The sequence below is a fragment of the Carcharodon carcharias genome, chromosome 8, assembly GCF_017639515.1.
Source record: "Carcharodon carcharias isolate sCarCar2 chromosome 8, sCarCar2.pri, whole genome shotgun sequence".
NCBI classification, from domain to species: Eukaryota; Metazoa; Chordata; class Chondrichthyes; order Lamniformes; family Lamnidae; genus Carcharodon; species Carcharodon carcharias.
This window is the reverse complement of record NC_054474.1, coordinates 68745851-68768199: the sequence shown is the minus strand read 5'-3', so window position 1 is coordinate 68768199 and position 22349 is coordinate 68745851. Positions and strand designations below refer to the sequence as shown.

Genomic DNA, 22349 nt, shown 5'->3' with positions numbered 1-22349 from the left:
TGCTTCAGTTGTACACAACCATGCTTTGGAATCCTGTTCAATTTTGGGCAACATACTTCAGGAAGAATAAATTGGTCTTTTAGAGAGTAGAGTGCAATTCAGCAGAAACATACAAGAGCTTAAAGATTTAAAGTATGAGGACATGTTGCGTAAACCTAGTTTATATTCTGGGTTTAAAAAGTTGAGGGTGATTTGATGGAGGTGTTTAAAATGAAGAGCAGATTTGAGGATATGTATAATTAAGCTATTTCCTCTAGTGGGGGAAATCCAGAACAAGACTTCCCAATCTTAAAATTGGAACAAAGGCAATCAGGAATGGGAAGAAAAACACATTTCCACAGAGTGTATTGGAGATTGGGAGCACTCTTCCCCCTAAAGACAGAATGCTAGGCCAGTTATTTTTTAAGACTGATAATGTTTTTTAGATTCGTGGATCAAAGGTGGGTATATGGAGCTAAAGTACACAAACATCAAATGAGCTAATAAAATGATAGAACAGACTTGAGGTGCTGAATAATCTGTTCTGAAATGAGTTTACAACTTTCTCCAATTTTGGAGGTGTACTCCTTCATTTCCAATTATGAACATTTAAAAATAAAGGACAGAAAAGGCCAACTGATACATAGAGCCTGCCCCTTATTGTTATGGTGCAACTTAAGTGCACTGTAGGTCCCATTTGCCCACCTGGCATACTTTGATACTTCAACTCTTTTTTTTCCTAATACTGATGATAAATCGCTTGGCAGGAGATTTTCTTTTCAAATAGGAAACTAGTCATGTTTGACAAGGGCAGACGACTCACTTACTGCATTCAGTAGGATTGCTCCATGTCACAAGCAAATGGCTTTCCTTATGCTGTCAGCTTCAGAAGTTCAGCCTTGAAGTCTTCGAAATTTTTCTTTTGAGCCAAGAAAATTCAAGGTTCTACTCTTGCAACTTTTCTTTTACAAACAGAATGTGCTTGCCTACTAATAGATTTTATATCCTTCCATTCCAAAGGAAAAAAATTGGTGGGTGGGGGGAGGAGAAAATTGAGGATTCAAATGGCACATAGAACCTCACAGCAGTAGTTGTTAAGTGTGTGATGTTTCAGATCAGAATGGGCGTTCCACAGAAAATTGCTGAAACTCATTGTAAAGGGAGTACAAACTGTTCTGTTTGGCTTAAAGGTGCCCATTATGGCAGCCCCACTTGGTCCACATTTTTATCTATCCATATTTACATTTTTAGCTCATCCAACAACCACCCACCTTCCCTCTCCCCACCACCCCAGCAAGATGTTGCATTTGTGACAGTCTAGCTGTCACTAAGGTACGAGGAATAGCATACTTATAGATTCACACAAATCCAAATTAACATTAGTACAGCATTCTCCTTTCACTGCTATTATTCCAGCCATTATTGGACATTGTCTTGCTACTACTGAACTGTTTCTGGGTCAAGCAATTGCAATGTTGATTTGAGGTCAATACTACATTATTGATCCTGGGCTGATGCCTACATTTGTTGGCAAAGCACTGAATGGAAGGCTCCTAAGATATTCCTTCTTTACCCTTGATTCTTTGCTGGTTTTACTTTGTCCCATCCTTCCTGAAGGCCTTCTAATTTGGGTACAGCTCCTCAGACTCTGGCCAGCCTATTTCCCACTCTTCTTGGCATATGATGGAGTGTCATCTGGCTATTTGACTGTAAGGGCATTAAGATATAGACTAATAATAGGCTCACTCATCATTCACTTGCGCAATTCCAGTAGGGATGATTGGATAGTATTTGGGAGTATAGTCATGGTTGATTGATTGTCCTACATCAGGAATGTGGAAACTTATTATACTACTCTTGCTGCCATCTTGATTAAGTTCAGTAAACTCTGTTTGAGCCTCATACTTGCTGGCCACATATCTTACTAATTGGGCCTCTAGGTGCATTTTGTTGCTTTAGAATAGCCATCAACCAAGAGTAGCAATGTCATTATGTGTGTTCCAGTTGTAAACTCCACCTACCATGCCATGTCTTGGTGACACATGTTTAGTGCAAGAGTATCTAATTCCAGGGATGATAAAAACAAGTGTGTGGACCAGACATGTATCATGATAGATAAATTGGCTCACTTTGAGTAATGTAGCTAGCTTTTGCTGATCAAGGAGCAAAGAAAATGTCATCACTACTAGCTTTTCCCTTTCAAAGGTATTGGTGTATATATGGAGGATACAGTATCAGTCTATAAACAGATCACGGAAGAACATATGACTGGTGTAATACGAAACTGTTAAAATTCAGTGGCTCAGTGATTCCTTCTTTATTTTGATTATGGCATATCCACTTGTTTATGGAGGTTGAACAATATGCTCAGAATGAAGAAACAGCCTAAATATTCAAATTACAGTCATACACAGTGTATATTATTAAATAACAGGTTATGACTTAATCCTGAGATTTAAATGGCATTTATAAACTAAGATTTCGTTCAACATTGTTGCTGGGCAGCCACTCTGTTTTTATCTATGTCCCACTGTATTGAACCAACCTTTCTTCTTAATATACTGGTAAAGATTTGAACTTGTTAGTACCCCTATACTGTATGTAGTAGCAGTTTGATTTTAGCATAAATGTAAAATTTGTGATTTTTTTTCTTTCCTATTTAGGATTGGAACCAGCATAAGAACGAACCAGCACACAAACGACGTTGCTTGCTGCTTTTGGAAATGTATGCATTTCTTCTTAATTTACTATGAAAAGATTGACTTCAACTTTTTTTAAATTGCATCCTAAGTTTATGTGGGAAACATGAGTTGTACGTGCAATATTGATCATGTAAGAATATTTGACAATTTCCATTTTGATTTTTTTGGGAAGTCTAATCCCAGTTCATTTTAATATTGGCCTAGCCTACATGTGACTCCAGACACACACCAACGTGATTGACTCTGAAATGGCCTAGCAAGCCACTCAATTGTATCAAACCGCTACAAAATCACAAAAATGAATTGAAACCAGGCAGACCACCTGGCATCGACCTAGAAACGACAAAGGTAGTCTCAGCCCTGTCGACCCTGCAAAGTCCAAAACAAAAACAAAAGCAGAAATACCTGGAAAAACTCAGCAGGTCTGGCAGCATCGGTGGAGAAGAGCACAGTTGATGTTTCGAGTCCGGACTCGAAATGTCAACTGTGCTCTTCTCCACCGATGCTGCCAGACCTGCTGAGTTTTTCCAGGTATTTCTGTTTTTGCTTTGGATTTCCATCATCCGCAGTTCTTTGCTTTTGACTCTGCAAAGTCCTCCTTACTAACATCTGGGGACTCGTGCCAAAATTGGGAGAGCTGTCTCTCAGACTAGTCAAGCAACAGCCTGACGTAGTCATCCTCATGGAATCATATCTTACAGGTAATGTCCCAGACACCAGCATCACCATCCCTGGGTATGTCCTGTCCCACTGGCAGGACCAACCCAGCAGAGGTGGCGGCGCAGTGGTAAACAGTCAGGAGGGAGTTACCCTGGGAGTCCTCAACATCGACTCTGGACCCCATGGCATCAGGTCAAACATGGACAAGGAAACCTCCTGCTGATTACCACACACTGCCCTCCCTCAGCTGATGAATCAGTGCTCCTCCATGTTGAATACCACTTGGAAGAAGCACTGAGGCAAGGGCACAGAATGTACTCTGAATGGAGGACTTAAATATCCATCACCAAGAGGAGCTCGGTAGCACCACTACTGACCGAACCGGCCAAGTCCTAAAGGACATAGCTGCTAGATTGGGTCTGCGGCAGGTGCTGAGGGAACCAACTAGAAGGAAAAACATACTTGACCTCATCCTCACCAATCTGCCTGCCACAGATGCATCTGCCCATGACAGTAATGTTAGGAGTGACTACCGCGCAGTCATAGTGGAGATGACGTCCTGCCTTCACATTAAGGATACCCTCCATTGTGTTGTGTGGCACTACCACTGTGCAAAATGGGATAGATTTTGAACAGATGTAACAACTCAAGACTGGGCATGCATGAGGCACTGTGGGGCATCAGCAACAACAGAACTGTACTTGAACACAATTTGTGACTTCATGGCCTGGCATATCCTCCCACTCTACCATTACCATCAAGCCAGGGGATCAACCCTGGTTTAATGAAGAGTGCAGGGGGGCATGCCAGGAACAGCATCAGGCATACCTAAAAATGACGTGTCAGCCTGGTGAAGCGACAGCACAGGACTGCTTGCATGACAAATGGCATAAGCAGCAAGTGATAGAGCTAAGCAATCCCACAACCAGCGGATCAGATCTAAGATCTGCAGTCCTGCCACACCCAGTCGTGAATGGTGGTGGACAATTAAACAACTCACTGGAGTAGGAGGAGGCTTCACAAATATGCCACCATCAATGATGGAGGAGCCCAGCACAGCAGTGCAAAACATAAGGCTGAAACATTCGCAACAATATTCAGCCAGAAGTGCCGAGTGGATGATCCATCTCGGCCTCCTTCGGAGGCCCCCAGCAGATGCCAGTCTTCAGCCAACTCGATTCACTCCACGTGACATCCAAGAAATGGCTGAAGACGCTGGATACTGCAAAGGATATGGGCTCTGACAATATTCTGGCAATAGTACTGAAGATTTCTGCTCCAGAACTTGCTGCGCCTCTAGCCAAGCTGTAGCAGTACAGCTACAACATTGTCCACTGGTTAGTCATACCTAGCACAAAGGAATATGATTGTGGTTGTTGGAGGTCAGTCATCTCAGCTCCAGGACATCACTGCAGGAGTTCCTCAGGATAGTATCCTCGGCCCAACCATCTTCAGCTGCTTCATCAATGATCTACCTTCCATCATAACATCAGAAGTGGGGATGTTCACTGATGATTGCACAATGTTCAGCACCATTCATAACTCCTCAGATACTGAAGCAGTCCAGGTTTGAATGCAGCAAGACCTGGACAATACCCAGGCTTGGGCTGACAAGTGGCAAATGACATTTGCGCCACACAAGTGTCAGGCAATGACCATCTCCAACAAAAGAGAATCCAACTATCACCCGATGATGTTCAGTGGCATTACCATCACTGAATCCCCCACTATCAATATCCTGGGGGCTATCATTGACCAGAAACTGAACTGGACTAGCCATATAAATACTGTGACTACAAGAGCAGGTCAGAGGCTAGGAAACCTGTGACAAGTAACTCACCCCCTGACTCCCCAAAGCCTGCCCATCATCTACAAGGCACCAGTCAGGAGTGTGATGGAATACTCCCCGCTTACCTGGATGAGTGCATCGTCCACAACACTCAAGAAGCTTGACACCATCCAGGACAAAGAAGCCCGCTTGATTGTCACCATATCCACAAACATTTGCTCCCTCCACCACCGACGCACAATAGCAGCAATGTGTATCATCTCCAGGATGTATTGCAGGAATTCACCAAGGTTCCTTAGACAGCACCTTCCAAACCTATGACCACCACCATCTGGAAGGACAAGGACAGCAGATAGATGGACTACTAACTGAAAGTTCCCCTCCAAGTCACTCACCATCTTGACTTGGAAATATATCGCTGTTCCTTCACTGTTGCAGGGTCAAAATCCTGGAACTCCCTTCCTAACATCACTGTGGGTGTACCTACACCACATGGACTGCAGTGGTTCAAGAAGGCAGCTCACCTCCAACTTATCAAATAAAACAACGGATGGGCAATAAGTGCTGGCCCAGCTAGCGAAGCCCACATCCCATAATTGAATAGAAAAAAATTGATTATATGAGCAGGTTGGAAATGCTGCTCCTAGATGTGTTGACTAGATTGAGAGAGAGCTTGAGTTGTTGGTAATAGGAAGCTGAAGAGGACAGGAATATATTTGTCATACAATTTTCAGCTAAGTATCCAGATGTCAAGAGATGAAAGAATAATATCCCCTTTTTTGAAAGGTCGAGAGCCAATTCCTGGCCTTCAGCTCTGTCTTTCTTATTCAGCCGACCTGACAGCTTAGAATTTTTTTCGAGAGTTTTCCTTAGAAACAGTTAAATCCTGACTTGTCTGCATTTACCATTGATCACCCTCCTTTGTTTTAAATCATTTTATTAGTAAACTAAATTTATTACATTCCTGTCCCAAGATGTTTTTCATTATTTGGTGGTTTTTAAAAATCAAAATTAGCAAAACTGGCTGTTTATTAATTCTGTTCCATGCTCTTATCCCTAAGGGAAATATTATTTTTAGAGGGTAGTTTGGAAGTAAATTATCTTCCCTTCTGTCTTTCCCCACCATCCCATCCCCTGCAACTCCCACCCTGCTGCTGTAGTTTATGCTGTAGACATGGTTTTTGAACTCTCAGGTCTGTGGGGTTCTGAAAGTAACCAAAGGTCAATCAGTGTTTATGATGGTGATCTATACTCTTTTTTTCTTAGAACCATTGAAATTTACAGCACAGAAAGAAGCCATTTGGTCCGTCATGTCTGTGTGTTTTCAAACATAGCCACTCAGCTTAATCCCATTTTCCAGCTCTTGACCCATAACCTTAAAGATTAAGGCACTTCAGGTGCACATCCAAGTACTTTTAAATGTTGAGAGTTTCTGCCCCTACTATCTTTTCAGGCAGTGACTTCCAGATCCACACTATCCTCTGGGTGAAAACAATTTCCTCTAAATCCTTTCTATACTTCCTATCTCTTACATTAAATCTGTGCCCCCTAGTTATGGCCCCTTGACTGAGTGGAATAGGGCAACCTTATCCACTCTTATCAAGACCTATAATAATTTTACACACTTTAATTAGGTCCCCCCTCATCCTTTCCAAAGAAAACAATCCTAGCCAAGAAAAAAAAATCCTGGTCTATCAAATTTCTCTTTGAATGACATCAGAGAAGGACTAGCTATCTTAGAGTCCAGTAGCACCTACATGCATTGCAGAACACAAACAAAATTTCCAATGAAGTTGTGACAGAAAGTGGAACAGAGGATTGCAGATCTTAGCCATTATCAATTTCATTCCAACAGCTATAATACATTTTTATGCATGATGCTTAAAAATTACACTTTTCTGTTCTCTTTAATTCACAAGATGTGAACTTCGCTTGCAAGGCCAGTATTTATTGTCGTTGAGAAGGTTGGTAACTGCCTTCTTGAACCACTGCAGTTTGTATGGTGGAGGTACTCCCACAAAGCTATTACGTAGGGGAGTTTGACTTTGACCCAGTGACAATGATGCAATGGCAAAATACTTCCAAACCAGGATGGTAGGAGACTTGGAGATGGTGTTTCCATGTGCCTTCTAGATGATTTGGGAGGAACTTTGAAGAAGTCTTGGCATGTTGCTGCAGGGGACTGTATACCCTACAACCATGGTGAACTGATAATGGAGGGAGTGAATGTTTAAGGTATTGGCGGGTGTTAAGCTCCAATAGCTGTTTGCCAATAAAGACTGAGACCAAGACTGACTCCTTCAGATTATAGAGTTTTATTTCTGGTGCATAAAACTCTCTGAAGGAACTTGTCTCGCCTGTTATCCCTTTTATACAACCAAATGGGTACTTAGGTTGTTAACTAACAATTAGTGATTGAACTCTTTAACTGTTTCCTTCCCCAACAGCTTCCCTTCTTCTTAAAAAGAAAGTAACCGTCAAGTTTATATAATCACAAAAAATAAATTAATAACAAACATCAAAGTATATTTTTCGTTCAATAAGTTCACCTTATTCCTCTCTTTAAAAAAAACACATATAGAAATGTCCATACAAAAGGAATTTTCCTTTTTTTGGGCCCTTCAAAGAAAAAGATGTCCCTCTTTGAGGATCTCCGGTAACTTTTTGAGCTCATTCCTCTTTTCGTGAAGCAGTCAGATAATTGGTAGCTGCTATCAGTCAGTCCATTTGATTTGGCAATCTCTTTTTGTTAGCGCATTTCGTAGAGTGAACATTTTCCTGAAGTGACTTATTGTCAATAAGACATTCGTTAGGTACCGTTCAAGAATACCCTTTTCCATTTAAAATTTCTGCCAGCATCTGATATAAAGAATGTCATATCTACTGCCTCAATAAGGGCGAGAGTCTCCATTGCCAATGTAGTTTTTACAACTCTTTATATCTTTTTAGATTCCCATGCCAAAGAGCAACATTTACCTTTTCCCCGTGCTCAAAAATCCACCACATAGATTTGCATAAGATGTATCACTAAACAGTTTCATTTTCCTAAGACCATCCCAAGATGGGAATTCCCATTTTTAATTTTGGCAATGTTTTGTTTGCTCGAATGACTTCTTCAACCTTGGGATCATTCATTTTAGTGCTCAATTCCAAAATATCAGGACTGATGTCTGGCCTTGTTTGTTTGCCTAGCCAATTGAGTTGCCCAATTAGACTTCTGAGTTCCTCTTTCCATTTCAGAAGCCGCTGTATTTTTGTGGGAGGCCCTATCGCGATTAATTGCAATGGGATTGACATTCTCTAAGTAGGATTGTTGATGTAAAATGACGTGTGATCCGCTCTGCCTGATTTCTAATCCAATGTATTTAAACGCACCAGAAGCCTGAGTTCCAATTTTAAACTTTGTTCTGAGCCTATTAATGGCAACCGTTTCAAATTCGCTACTGCCACCCCACAAAAAATCAGCTACATGCATCGTAAAGATGACTGCAAGCTTCCCTCCATGGTGCCAATAAAACATTGCCAGGTCTGCATCCAACTGAAGATAGCCCAACTTTAACAAAATTGATCTCACTGAGAAATGCCAAACTCTGGAGGCGCCATCTAAACTGTCAGTGCAGTTATTTAGCTTCTGGAGTGTCCCTTCTGCGTCTGGCGCCTCCTTATGGTGGATGGAGAAACACTTCCCTTTGAAATTGGTGTCCTTGTAAAAAAGCAGCTTTAATATCAATGGGCTTACATTTCCAAGCAATTGTAGTTAACAGAGCTAAAGAGATCTTCAGAATAACTTTTCCTGCCATAGGTGAATCTACTATTATACCCTGGTCATCCAATTTTTCTTCAAACCCTAGTACCACTAGCCTAGCTTTAGCTTTATAAGCCCCATTAGGAAGCACCTTCTCCGTGCATATCCAACTATGAGATAGAGCTGATTGTGCCCTGTCTGGCATTTCTGTGTACACCCCAAATTCTTTCCAACTATGTAGTTCTTGCTGTTTGTTATCCTTTATTAATTTATTATTTAATTTGTTTGCACCTACTAAGACTTCTCAGTCACATGGGCTTCTGCTCGTAGCATTACCGGTCTGTGCCATATTCCTTGACCTTGTTAAACTACGCCCTCTATCCTGCCTTCTATCTCTCTCCAAGCTGTTACTGCTTGATCTCCTCCTCCTATTTATAGATGTTCTTTTGACCGTTTGTGATCTCTTCCCAGAGGCATGTTCACTCCCAGACCGACTGTCTGAACTGATACTACGTTTTTATGCCTTCCATTTTTGTAATTCATGTTCCCAATCCATTGGACAAACCTCCTGTCCTTTATCTCGTACATTTAACCAGTTTATATATTTTCCAGTGGCCTTCCCTGCTCTACTTACAATCGTCACATCCTACCATTGACTGACCCCTTCTGGCAAGTATGATACTTTAGTGCCAGCTTTTGGCAGTTCTCTGGGACAAATCGCCTCATCTTATTCGTCTAAATTACTGTGTTTATCTTCAGATACCCTGCCAATCTCAGCTACCTGGCCCCCTCAATCGTGCAACATATGGGTATGAGAAATAAATGGTTCCTCATCACTTCCTACAACACTTTCCGCTCCCGCAAATTTGTAATCCACACCAACTAACCTCGATGAGTTCACCTGAAAAGTCTGGCTCCCATGTTGTATAATGACTGTTTTACTATCTTTACCTATAACCTTTCCCCCAAGCCTTTTCACTCAAACTACTCTTTTATAATATACCATGTCTCCCTGATTGAAAATAGTTTCAGAAGGCTGAACATTGAATCTTAAGGCTTGCCGAATTCTTTCTGAAACTTTGGCTTTTAGGAATGCTCTTCTGTGTTGTGCATTTAAATGCTCATTAAAAGTAGAGCTAATCGTAATTCCCTCCCAAGCTGTGGGATAATCGCTCAGGATTGAAGGAATTTTTGGATTTCTACCAAAAACCATCTGATATGGACTATAGCCTCCAGCCAAACTGCATTGAATTTTTGGCTTGGACAGCCTATGCTAGAGATGATAATTTACAGCTTGGTCTATCTGCTAAAATCTTATGAAGCATCTCTTCTATCACTGTGTGATTTCTTTCACACACTCCGTTACTAAGAGGGCTTTCTGCTGCTGTACTCGTAACTATTCTATTCATGTTTCTGCACACGTCCCAACACTCATCGTTATTAAATTCCCTCTCATTATCAATGAGGAATTTTGCCGGTGGTCCCAATCCACTCCCTATGCACTTTTCCATTACCTGATCCACAATTATTTTCTTCTCTTCACTGTTTATGATTGTCAACTGGCTAAACCTTGTTGCCAAATCTACGAAATGTAAAATAAAAAATGTTCTTTTCTTTATCCCACATCTTTAAATCAATCGTCACAACTTCATTGAAATTCTTCCCTCAGGGTAGACTCACTATTGGCTGTGGCGGTGTCCATCTCTATTTCTTACATATATCACATCTATCGCTTATCTCTTTTATGAGTTTAGTGCACATTCCATCCCTTATCCCTTAGCAAAATTTTTAATCTTTGGGAAGGAAGGTGGGCAAACTGCCGATGCAATTTTAACACAATTAGCTTTTTGTGCTGTAAATTCTGATGATCTGATGCTAATAGCACTACTTTAATTTCCTTAGTAGATAAGTTAGGTTTCATTAAAGGAATACAATAGTGTCCAGATTGCATAAATTGCAATTCCACAGGTTTTCCACATAGAATAGCCATGTTGTTCTCCATGCCCAGCTTCATTTGTGCTCTCTTCATCGATGGCCTGCTCAACAATAATGGTATTTCACTAGAAGCTATTTCCATACTGAAGGAATGATTGTCTCCAGCTATCTTACAGGGAATCACTACCTGTTTTAAAGATTTTAGGGCATTATCATCTCCAAATCTAAAGCTGGTGGAACTTTCAAATTCCTTAACCTCATTCAACCTTGTCATTTAAGGAGTCCAGGTAGCATTTTAATCAGCCTATTCTACACACAGTAGATGTGTATCTGCTATCTAGCACTGCATATTTGAAGGACTCTGCAACAAAGACTTCCACCACCAGGCTGAAACTTCTTGTAACTAATCCAGTGTCCTCTTTTTGGTCAATATCTTCATCTTTTTCTGAGTCTTCTGTCTCATGTTTAATTTCGAACACATTATATCATTTAGGACAAAAACAAAAAAACTGCGGATGCTGGAAATCCAAAACAAAAACAGAATTACCTGGAAAAACTCAGCAGGTCTGGCAGCATCAGCGGAGAAGAAAAGAGTTGACGTTTCGAGTCCTCATGACCCTTCGACAGTTCTGTCGAAGGGTCATGAGGACTCGAAACGTCAACTCTTTTCTTCTCTGCCGATGCTGCCAGACCTGCTGAGTTTTTCCAGGTAATTCTGTTTTGTTTTATATCATTTAGGACAGATCGTTGCATAATGGTATTTTGAATCGTACCTAAAACACTGACCGCATCCTGCGCATTTCTAGAATTCATCCTTTCGTTGTAATTCCCCAATTCTTTTCTCCTGCCACAATTGTCAATAGTTTCTGTCCTCGTGGTTTCCAGTTGCAAATCTCCTTTTATACAGATGCTTGAGTCCTGTTTCTAGACAATCTCGCCATCTTTGTTAACATTGTATCCTCCATTTTCTGTCTTCCTGCTAAATACCCATTTGCGCCATGAACGCTGCTGGAAAGGAATGTTTTCCGAGGAATTTTTTTAGAGCTCCTGACGTCTGTTCTAGCAATGTGTGTCTTTCTGCAAATTTAACTCCTGTCAAAACTAGAAACCTGTCCATATTCGAAACTCTGGCACAGTCTAGTAACTTAAATGCCAGCACTGTTAGGGAATTCTTAGATGGAACTTTGCAATCTTGCATATAGTCTACTGAATTCCGCTATGTAAGCTTCAATGGAACTAACCTCCAACTTCCTAAATTTGTCAAAATCTGACTACGCTTCCTAAACACTTAATAAGTCATCCTTCTGATAGATCTTATCTATGAAATCTAATAATGTTTCCAAATCTTTGTCCATTTTCAAATAGTCAGGTTCCAACTGCAAAAATACTTCGCAGTTTTTTTTTTTACTTCTGTGGTAACAAAAGTGCCAAGTCCATTCCCTGTTTTATCTTTGGCAAGGATGTAACCAGTGTCCACATTGTTACTTCATTCTTCCATTGCTTATAGGGTTCACTGTCAGAAAACATTGGTGGGTAAACATATCCTGAAACTCTACATTTTGATTTAGCCATTTTTTGAGTGACCCCAAAACACACTGCTCTTAAAGTTAACTCCAAAAACAGTCTTTTGTCCGAAGAAAGCTTATTTTCTATTTTTTTTTACTTACAAGGCGTAACCATCCTCTGCTACCACTGTTCAGCTCCACTAGCAGTTTGGCAGTTAGGACTGAGACCAAGATTGACTCCATCAGATAGTTTTATTTCTAGTGCGTAAAGCTCTACAGAGAGAACTTGTCTCACCCGTTATCTCTTTTATACAACCAAGGGTACTTAGGTTGTTAACCAATAATTAGCAATTGAACTCCTTTAATTGTTTCCTTTACCAACAGTGGGTGAGACAATGACTGTGATGGTGGTGCTCCCAGTATGAGGCTATTCCATTGCACTCCGGGTGTTATGGCACCTGTGATGTACCCAAGTGCGAAATACTTGACTGCAATAGTTTTGGTAGTGGGGGACTGCGTTCATGTTTGCCTCTGAAAAAAAAAGTGGGGTGCCTATCAAACGAGCTGCTTTGTCCTGTACGGTATCAAGCTTTTTGAGTGTTGTTAGAGCTGCAGCTACCCAGGCCAGTGGGGAAAGTATTCCGTCACACTCCTGACTTGTGCCTTGTAGACAGTACACAGGCTGTGGGAAGTCAGGAAGTGAGTCATTCGCCACAAAGCACCCAGCCTCTGACCTGCCCTTGTAGCCACAGTATTTATGTGACTAGTCCAGTTAAATTTTTGGTCAATGGCAACCTCCAGGATGTTGATTCAGGGCGATAATGTTATAAGAATTTGTTTCAAATGCAGCACAAATTAATAGTTAAATAATGTTCAACCTCAAATGCCAAGAAATGGATACACTTCTTCAAACTTGTATGCATTTTAATCATTGACCGTGGTTGATGGAATTGGGGGGATGATTGGTAATGTGCACATAACAGATTCTTCTTTTTATTTTTATTTCTAGTTACCCACAATGGGTTCCAGAAGATGTACCCACCACAAGGTAAATTCAAACTGCTTCCTGTGATACCTGGGTAATTATGTCATGTTTGTGAGGACCTCATTCCGCGTATTGTTACTAAAATATTGTAGTTGCTGCATTTTTCTTTCACCTGTATTGCAAAAGTATATTTCATTCCAAAGGCACTATAGTAGTAAAAGGCCCCACTTGCTGCCACCACAACTGCAGGAGACATGCTCATCACGCATGCAATCAGTGCTAGGATGCCTGCTGATCACTGCCTTACTTGCCACCATTTCACCACCTCTCCTGTTGCAGTTAATCTAGAAACTTTTGTGCAATGGCTACCTGGCAACATAAGTATGTAGGACATACAGCACAGATGAAGGCCATTCAGCCTAACCAGTCCATGCCAGCATTTGTGCTCCATACCAGCCACCTCCTGTCTTTACTGTTCTAAACCTATCAGTGTAACCCTCTTATTACCTTCTCCCTCATATGTTTGCCTAGCCTACCCTGAAATGCATTAATAGCATTAGTTTCAACCACGCTGTGATAACAAGTTCCACTTTCTCACCACTCTTTGAGTGAAGAAGTTTCTTCTGAATTCCCTATTAGATTTCTTGGTGACTGTCTCATATTAATGACCTCTATGCTCTTCCCCACATGTGGAAGCATTCTGTGTGCTATCTGTCAATACTTTTCATAATTTTAAAGATCTATATTATTAGGTCACCCCTCTGTATGGAGCTTCTATGACAGTTTAAAAACCATGTAAAAACTAAGCTTAAGAGTGAACTAAACTGAAGTGGTAATGTGAAGAATGACCTAGGTGCATGATGTAGCCTCTGCTTTTGCAATACAACTGACTCTCTGACCTTATTACTTTGGAAATAGTTCTGCACTCATTCTGCTGATTGCTTATAAACACCCTTAGTTTGATTGCATTGCTAATGCATAGGTTAGAAAATGATATGTTGCAACTCGTAATTGGTAAATTGATCCAACTTGCATTTTAAGCTTGCTTTTCCTTTGGGTTCCATGTAGGACCAATCCATCTGCACGACAGACCAGCATTGCTCCAGATGCTGCATCAGCGCTCCTTGCAGCCATCAGACAGCTGGATGCACTGGACCCTCATGGAGGTTGGGATAAAATGATCTTGTCTGAAAATGATATTGGCAGATCAGAACTGAAATTCTTGTGTGTGCTCATCCTATTGTTCACAGTTGTTTCACTGCATTACACCTTAAACAACTTTTCAAGTATTTAGCAGTAACACTGAATTAGCTGCTATCAGATGCATAACAGTTGGCCTGGCAGTGACTGTCTGCCAAAAATAGCTTTGCACGCCTACCTAGTAATTTCCTGTCTTTTAAAAAAAAAGTTCCAAATGCCAGCACTGTAAAGCACATTCCATCCCTTGTACTCCACAGAGTTTAATTCGTTGTGGGCAAGTTTTTTGGAACAATTTTGTGAAAAATGTGGAACAAAAAGATTATTGGTTACTACTGTGGCCTTGGTGAGATTGGCATGGTATTGACACGATTGAAAAATCTGCTCATTAATTCAGATGAAATTGCTAGGTTTATTATGTGTAACATGATTTTTCCCCCCTAGTCTCACTATTAAATGTGAATATGCAGTGAAGGTTTCTTTATCCAGAAATGTATCAGTAGAGTTTAGCCACATCTTAACTACTGGGTTTCAGCTTTGAGCAGCCATGAGATCAGGAGTTGGGAGTTACCAATAAACTTGATTATCTGCCATCTTCAGTTATCAACTGGATTTGCAGGTTTTTTTGCAGGGAATAATTGAGTTACTTGCATTCTCACAAAAAATTGAAGCAACTTTTTCAATTTGTCATGTTCATTTAATGATACAGTCTGTAGTCCAATAATTTTATCAGGCCTTATTTTGCCTCATTTTGTATTAGAAGTTGGGACATCTTTGCAAAACATAATTAGAAAGATCTTTAGCCAAACATTGAGAGTCATGTGCTAATGTTATTATGGAAAAGTCCTGCTGAACCATTGAACCTGGGGGGTGGGTGCTATTTAATTTCCTGATTATATGTAGTCATGAGACATAAGGATCTGCCTTAAAAAAAAGTTGAAGCAACTTTTTCAATTTGTCATGTTCATTTAATGACTGTGTAAGGTATATGTGTAAATGAAATAGTTTCACTCCCAAAATACATTATGCAAGTTTGAGCCTTGCCAAAATTTGATCATTATCAATTTATGTCAATCCCTTGCATATATTATGTATCCTATGCAAACGGATAGGATATCACAATAGCTTCTTGAGGACATAACTTAATAAGTTATTGACAAGGTAGCTACTTGAGGCAATCATTTCTACCAGGTTATTGTAGCATTGTTATGTATAAATGCAGCCTGGTTTTACACTGCTGCAGCTGAATTATTACCTCTGCCACTGAAGGTAGGTTGTTGGGTATGGTTTGGCTTGAAGCCTCCTCAGTGAGATGGAGCTCTTAACAAAATTATTTCCTTTTCAGCTTTGTAGTTAGAGATCATTAGCTAGGTAGGGAAAAGCCTCAAGAGCTGTGTAATTGTCATAAATGTTGAGTTAACACAGCGAAGCGGAGTTATGCACTCTACTTGGTGTCGTCGTCTTGTTGCGACTAGAATCCCTGGTTTTGATATCTAAACTTTTGAGCTGTATGAATTGTTTGAAATTGGTAGGTGCTAGCTATTATGTGACAGATTATATTTAAATTCTTGCTATCAAAAAATAAAAATTGAATGCCTCAGCATGTAAAAGTAGTTGTATCTTATCAGACGTTATGATGTGTTTTGTGTTTTTCAGGCAACAGAAAAGGTCAAATGCAGAACAAACGAAACATGGTCAGTTTTCACTTCATTACAGTATGAATAGTGTCAGGCAAAAAATTCCATTGGCTCTAGGTCTTCTAGGCTGTTTTAGTGGGATTGGGGGAAACTATTCCTCTTGCTCAAAAGATCAAATGATGCAAATGTTTAAAAAATGAAAAAAAATTAAAATAAGGCACAGGGAGGGAGAAAATCCAGTTGAGCAAAGATCATGGCTTAAAAATATTTAGTGTATAATGATCCTAGACTAATAATACAAACAGTTTTGCCATCTTTGGTATATTCCCTTGAAAGGGAAAGGTAGGACAAATAAATCCAGAGCACCCTGGATGATGAGAGACATAGAGGTGTAGATGAAAAGGTTAAAAAAAATACAATGAAGAATCAGGCTGAGTATAGAGGGGAAGTGAAAAAACTAATCAGAAAAGCAAGGAGGGAGCATAAAAGGCGCTTAGCAGTTAAGATAAAAGGGAATCCCAAAGCTTTTTATAAGCATGTAAATAATAAAAGGGTGGTAAAAGAAAGGGATGAAAAAGGAGACTCGCATGTGGAGGCAGGAGAAGTAGCAGAGGTATTAAATGAGTACTTTGCATCTGTCTTTACAAAGGAAGAGGATGCGACCAAGGCTGAGGTGAGAGAGGAGGTAACTGGTACTCTGGAGCAATTTACAAATGAGGAAGAGGATGTGTTAGAAAGCATATCTGTACCTTAAAATAGATAAGGTACCAGGACCGGATGAGATACATCCAAGGACACTAAGGGAGGTGAGAGTGGCACTGGTGATTATCTTCCTTAGACACAGGGGTGGTGCCTGAGGACTGGAGATTTGCAATGTTACACCTTTGTTCAAAAGGGGTGCAAGGATAATGCTGGTAACTACAGACCAGTCAGTGGTAGGGAAACTTTTGGAAATTACAGTTTGGGACAAAATCAATAGTCACTTAGACGTTGTGAGATAATTAAGGAAAACCAGCATGGATTCATGAAGGGAAAATCCTATTCATCTAACTTGCTGGGGTTTTTGAGGAGGTAACTGAGAAGGTTGATAAGGGCAACGCTGTTGATGGGGTGTATATGGATTTTCAAAAGGCTTTTGATACAGTGCCACACAAGAGACTTGTGAGCAAAATTCTAGCTCATGAAATAAAAGGGAAAATAGGCACTTGGATAAGAAATTGACTGAGTGAAAGGAAACAGAGTAGTGATAAATGGTTGTTTTTCAGATTGGAGGAAGGTCTGTAATGGAGTTCCCCATGGGTCAGTGTTGGGAGCTTTGCTCTTGATATATATTAATGACATCGACTGGTGTGCAGGGCATGATTTCAAAATTTGTGGATGATACAGAGATTGGAAGCGTTGTCAACTATGATGAAGATAGTCTTAAACTTCAACAGGACATAGACAATTGGTAGATTGGCAGACAAATGACAGATGAAGTTCAGTGCAGAGAAATATGAGATGATTCATTTTGGCAGGAAGAATGTGGAAAGAGAGTGTAAAATAAGGGGAGAAACTCTAAAAGAGGTGCAGGAACAAAGGGACAAGTGTATATGTATGTAAGTCATAGAAGATGGCAGGGCATGTTGAGAGAGCACTTAATAAAACATATGATATCCTAGGTTTTATTAATAGGAGCATTGAGTACAAAAGTAGAAAGGAGGTCATGTTAAACTTCTATGAGACGCTAGTTAAGCCTCATCTGGAGTACTGCTTCCAGTTCTGGGCACCATACTTGAGGAAGGATGTGAAGGCATTATAGAGAGTACAGAGGAGATTCACAGGAATGATTCCAGGGATGAGAACTGTAGCTATGAGGATCGATTGGAGAGGTTGGGTCTGTTTAAATTGGAGAAAATAAAGCTGAGAGAAGACTTGAAAGATGTATTCAAGACCCTAAGGGGCATGGACATGGTAAATAGTGAGAAACTGTTCCCACTCAAGAGTACATCAAGAACTGGAGGGCACAGATTCAAAATAGGGGGCAAAAGGAGTAGAAGTGATATGAGGAAATTTTTTTCGCCTGGGTGGCAGTTGGAGCCTGGAACAAGCTTCTGAAAGGGTGTTGGGGGCAGGTTCAATAGAGGTATTGAAAAGGAAATAGGATTGCAACCTGAAAAGAGAGAAGGTACAAGGTTACGGGGATAAGGCAGTGGATTGGGATTAGGTAAATTGCTCTTTCAGCAAGCCAATGCAGACTTGGTGAGGCAAATGGCCTCATTCTACACTCTTAATGATGCTGTGATTCAAACTGGCATTATGTCTTTATGCTATTTTCTGCCATATTTTAACCAGAATTCAAGGAAACAATTGCATATCATATGGTTACATACAAATTACTTCACAGAAACAGGCCATTTGGCTCAACAAACCCATGCCAGTGTTTATGCTCCTCCAAGCCTCCACCCACCCTTCATTAAACTCCATTAAAATTACCTCCTATTTCTTTCTGCCTTGTGCATTTATCAAACTTCCCCTTAAATTTATCTGTGCTACTCACCTCAGCTACTCCTTTTGGTAGTGAATTTCACTCTGGATTTTAAAAAAATCTTCTAAATTCCCTATTGGATTTTTTAGTACATGTCTTACAAGAGTTCTGGATTCCTTGAAAGTGGAAACATTTCCATGTCTAATCTATCAATCCCAAATACCTATACCAAAAGAAATTTTAGAGTGAAAAAGCTTTTAAAATTCTTCTGTTTGTTGTAATCTTCAAATGAAATGCTGCTGCTGCCAAATGAAGTTAAAGCAGCCCTTTTTTTGTTCCTCGTGTCTGTTGAGCTTGAGAATTGAAGGGAAAAGTAGTTTTGAATTTTTCTTTACGATGGAATATTTTGTAAGTTCAAATAAGCTGTTATGTTGTTCTTCCTTTGAAAAGCCATTGGATGAACCTGGCCGAGTGCTTCATATGACAGAATTACCGAAAGGAAAATGCAAAGTGAAAGATATCCTCAAACTCGCACAACCTTTTGGCATCATTACAAAATATTTACTTTTAAATACCAAGAGTGAGGTGAGTAAAATAAATTTGTCTTTTCTATAAAGAGAAATTAGCAAACCAGATTCAGTCCAATGATGCTGTAACTGAGGGATGGTGACAACCTGACTCTTGCTTATCTGGTTTCAAACGTGTTTAAAGCTGAACCCCAAATGCATGTCAGTTTGATTTTCATTTTTGGACTTCACTGTCCTTTCTTTTGGATTCCATAATTTTTGTTTGTACTTCTAGCGCATGACTATTTTGATAGCACAGAATTTGTATGAGTCATAACTATGAACTTTGTTTTTAAAACCCAAATTTAGGGATTTGTGGAAATGGCTACAAATGCGCAAGCACAAACAGCAGTCGCCTTTTACAGTATGAAACCAGCAACCCTTTATGGCAAGAGGGTTCGCGTGGACATGTCTCACAAATACAAGGAGATAGATTTGAAGGTAACTAAACTGGAAAATCTGTTGGTGAATATTTCAGACATGTTTTTCCCCCAGTGTTTTTCCACCATTAAAAATCAGTACAGAAAAGGTGTTTATTCAGTTCTATCCTTACTGCCATTTGTGTATTGATGCTGATTTCTTTCCCCAGTCTCTGGCTGGACAATGATTGAAGGCTAAATATTGAAAACATATACTCCCAACATGACAGAAAATAAATTGAATGTGAAGCCTTCATTAATTCTTGCAACTGTATGATTAATTGGATTTCAGATTGGAGACCTCCCCACCACTTTGTTGCATTGTTGTGCATTTATCTGGGCTTGCCTAGAAAAAATAATGTTCTTTCCACCTATATACCACAAAGGCAAAATAATGCCAGCCCATGACCTTTTAGTGCAAACCTGGACACATTGTTCCAGGAGGCAGTCATACCCTTTAGACTAGATACTTCAAAGTTGGTCATTTGGTCAGGGACAGGAGGGTGTGACTGTAAGTGTATCAAGTTTGGGGGTCCAGAGGCAGCAATGAAGGACTCTCAACCCTTACAGTTGTCCAACAGGTTCATTGTCTTTGCAACATGTGTGGACGAGAGCAGGGACTGCATGGAGAGTGAGCAAACTGACCATGGCACTGTGGTGCAGGGAACTATTCAGTTGGAGAGAGTGAAAAGGAATGTAGTTGTACTAGGTGACAGTATAGTTAGAGGGATAGATAGTGTTATCTGCAGCTGAGAGTGTGAATCTTGAAGGCTGTGTTGCCTACTCAGTGCCAGGGTTAAGGGCATCTTGGGGCTGGAGAGGAACTTGGAGCGTGAGGGGAAGGATGTGGTTGTCGTGATCCATGTGGGTACCAACACCATGGGAAGGACCAAGAAAAAGGTCCTGATGAGGGAATACGAGCAGCTAGGGGTGAAATTTAAAAAGCAGAATCACAGAGGTAATAATCTCTGGATTACTCCCGATCCACGAGCAAATTGGTATTGGGTAAATAAGATCGGAGAGTTGAATACGTGGCTTAAAGATTAATGTGAGAGAAATGGATTTTGATTCATAGGGCACTGACACCAGTATTGGAGAAAGAGGGAGCTGTACTGTTAGGATGGCCTTCACCTGACCAACAAATTGTATTATTAGGGCTGTAGAGAAGGCTTTAAAATAAACAGTGGTACGTAGTGGGGGAGTTCATGTGAGAGGAGCATTGAAAAGTTAAAGAGAAAGGACAAGCCAATAATGTAGGGTAGCAATATGGGTATGAAATATTTAATTTCTGTTGGGACAGACAGAGGGGGGCAAACATGCAATCAAAACAGCTAAGCTGATACGAAAACTGGTATATTAATATAAATGGTGCATTTCAAATTTTGGCACAAACTCCCAGTTTCCCATCAAGCAAGGTTCTTGGTTTTTGGCAGTTTCAGGGACCTTGATCAACCTTAGAGGTATTTTGTGTTCAAGTGAGCAAAATGCAACCAATGAAATTTTCCTCAATATTTTCCATTCTGTATTTTTTAAATCTAATGTTCAAATGAAGAGCCTTTCTATATTCTCCTTAAACTAACACAGAGGTTTCCCACACAAGTTAATTTCCCATGAGTCCACTTGCCAGGTATCTTATGTAGCTGAACTGAGTTTAAGTAACAGAGGATGGCACTTAGAAAGTCGCCGTAATCGCAGAAGACCATAAGCTGCCCTCTCATTAGAGAGAGACAGCCGTTGGTGGGTTTAACCGCTGGTGGTGAGTTTAACCCGAGGGTTCACCACACCTCAGGCGAGGGGTGAGGTTGAGAAGGCCTCATGGATGACCTCAGCCAGTATGGGAATTGAACCTGTCCTGTTGGCATCACTCTGCATCATAAACTAGCCATCTGAGCTAACTGAACTCCAAAGATAAAGTGTAGTTAAAGTGAATGTTGGTACCTGAAAAGGTGAGTCTGACGAATTTATGGGAAACAAGGAAAAGGCAGAGACTATCTTTGTGTAGAAAACACAAAAAGCACCCCAAGAATAGTATAAAAGTAGGAGGCAAAAGGGAGGGAGGAAATTAAAACAATCACGATCACTAGAGAAAATGTGTTAGACGAACTAAAGGCTAATGAGTCCCGAGACCCGATAGCCTGCATCCTCTGGTCTTAAGGGAAGTGGCTACAGAGATTGTGGATGTATTGATTCAATAATCAATAATCTTCCAAGCTTCCCTAGATCCTGGAAAGGTCCCAGCAGATTGGAAAATCGTAAATGTAATGCCACTATTCAAGAAAGATGGAGGCAGAAAGTAGGAAACTATAGGCCAATTAGTCCAACATTTGTCACTGGGAAAATGCTAGAACCCATTATTAAAGAGGAAGCAGCATGGCATTTAGAAAATCATAATACAATCAGACAGATTCAACATGGTTTTGTGACAGGGAAATTGTATTTGACTTTTTTTTTGAGGTTGTAACAAACAGGATGGATAATGGAAAAGCAGTAGAAGAGGTGTAGTTGGATTTGCAGAAGGCATTCAGTAAGGTACTATATAAAAGATTTCTGCACAAGTTATAAAGAGCTCAACGTGTTAGGGGTAATATATTAGCATGGTTAGAGGATTGGCTGGAGTGATCTTATTGAAGCATATAATTTTCTGAGGGGTCTTGACAGAGTAGATGCTGGGAGGATGTTTTCTCTCTTGGGAAATCTAGAACCAGGGGACACAGTTTCAGAATAAGTCTCACATTCAAGACAGAAATGAGGAGGAATTTCTTT

The 22349-nt window shown here is 40.3% G+C and overlaps 1 protein-coding gene and 1 non-coding gene across 4 annotated transcripts in view; both read left to right on the top strand.

Annotated features, from left to right (window-relative positions):
- The window catches only part of LOC121281592 (matrin-3-like), a 67773-nt gene that overhangs the window by 23595 nt on the left and 21829 nt on the right, over window positions 1-22349 (top strand). For all 3 annotated transcript variants that reach the window (XM_041194593.1, XM_041194592.1, XM_041194591.1), the window contains exons 3-8: window positions 2643-2704; window positions 13325-13363; window positions 14369-14466; window positions 16154-16191; window positions 19052-19186; window positions 19477-19608. In XM_041194593.1, coding sequence (XP_041050527.1) covers window positions 2643-2704; window positions 13325-13363; window positions 14369-14466; window positions 16154-16191; window positions 19052-19186; window positions 19477-19608 — 504 coding nt within the window. The remainder of the gene's footprint in view (window positions 1-2642; window positions 2705-13324; window positions 13364-14368; window positions 14467-16153; window positions 16192-19051; window positions 19187-19476; window positions 19609-22349) is intronic.
- Window positions 12685-12849, top strand: LOC121281622. Its single transcript, XR_005943885.1, has one exon. It is a non-coding gene; the product is annotated as a U1 spliceosomal RNA (small nuclear RNA).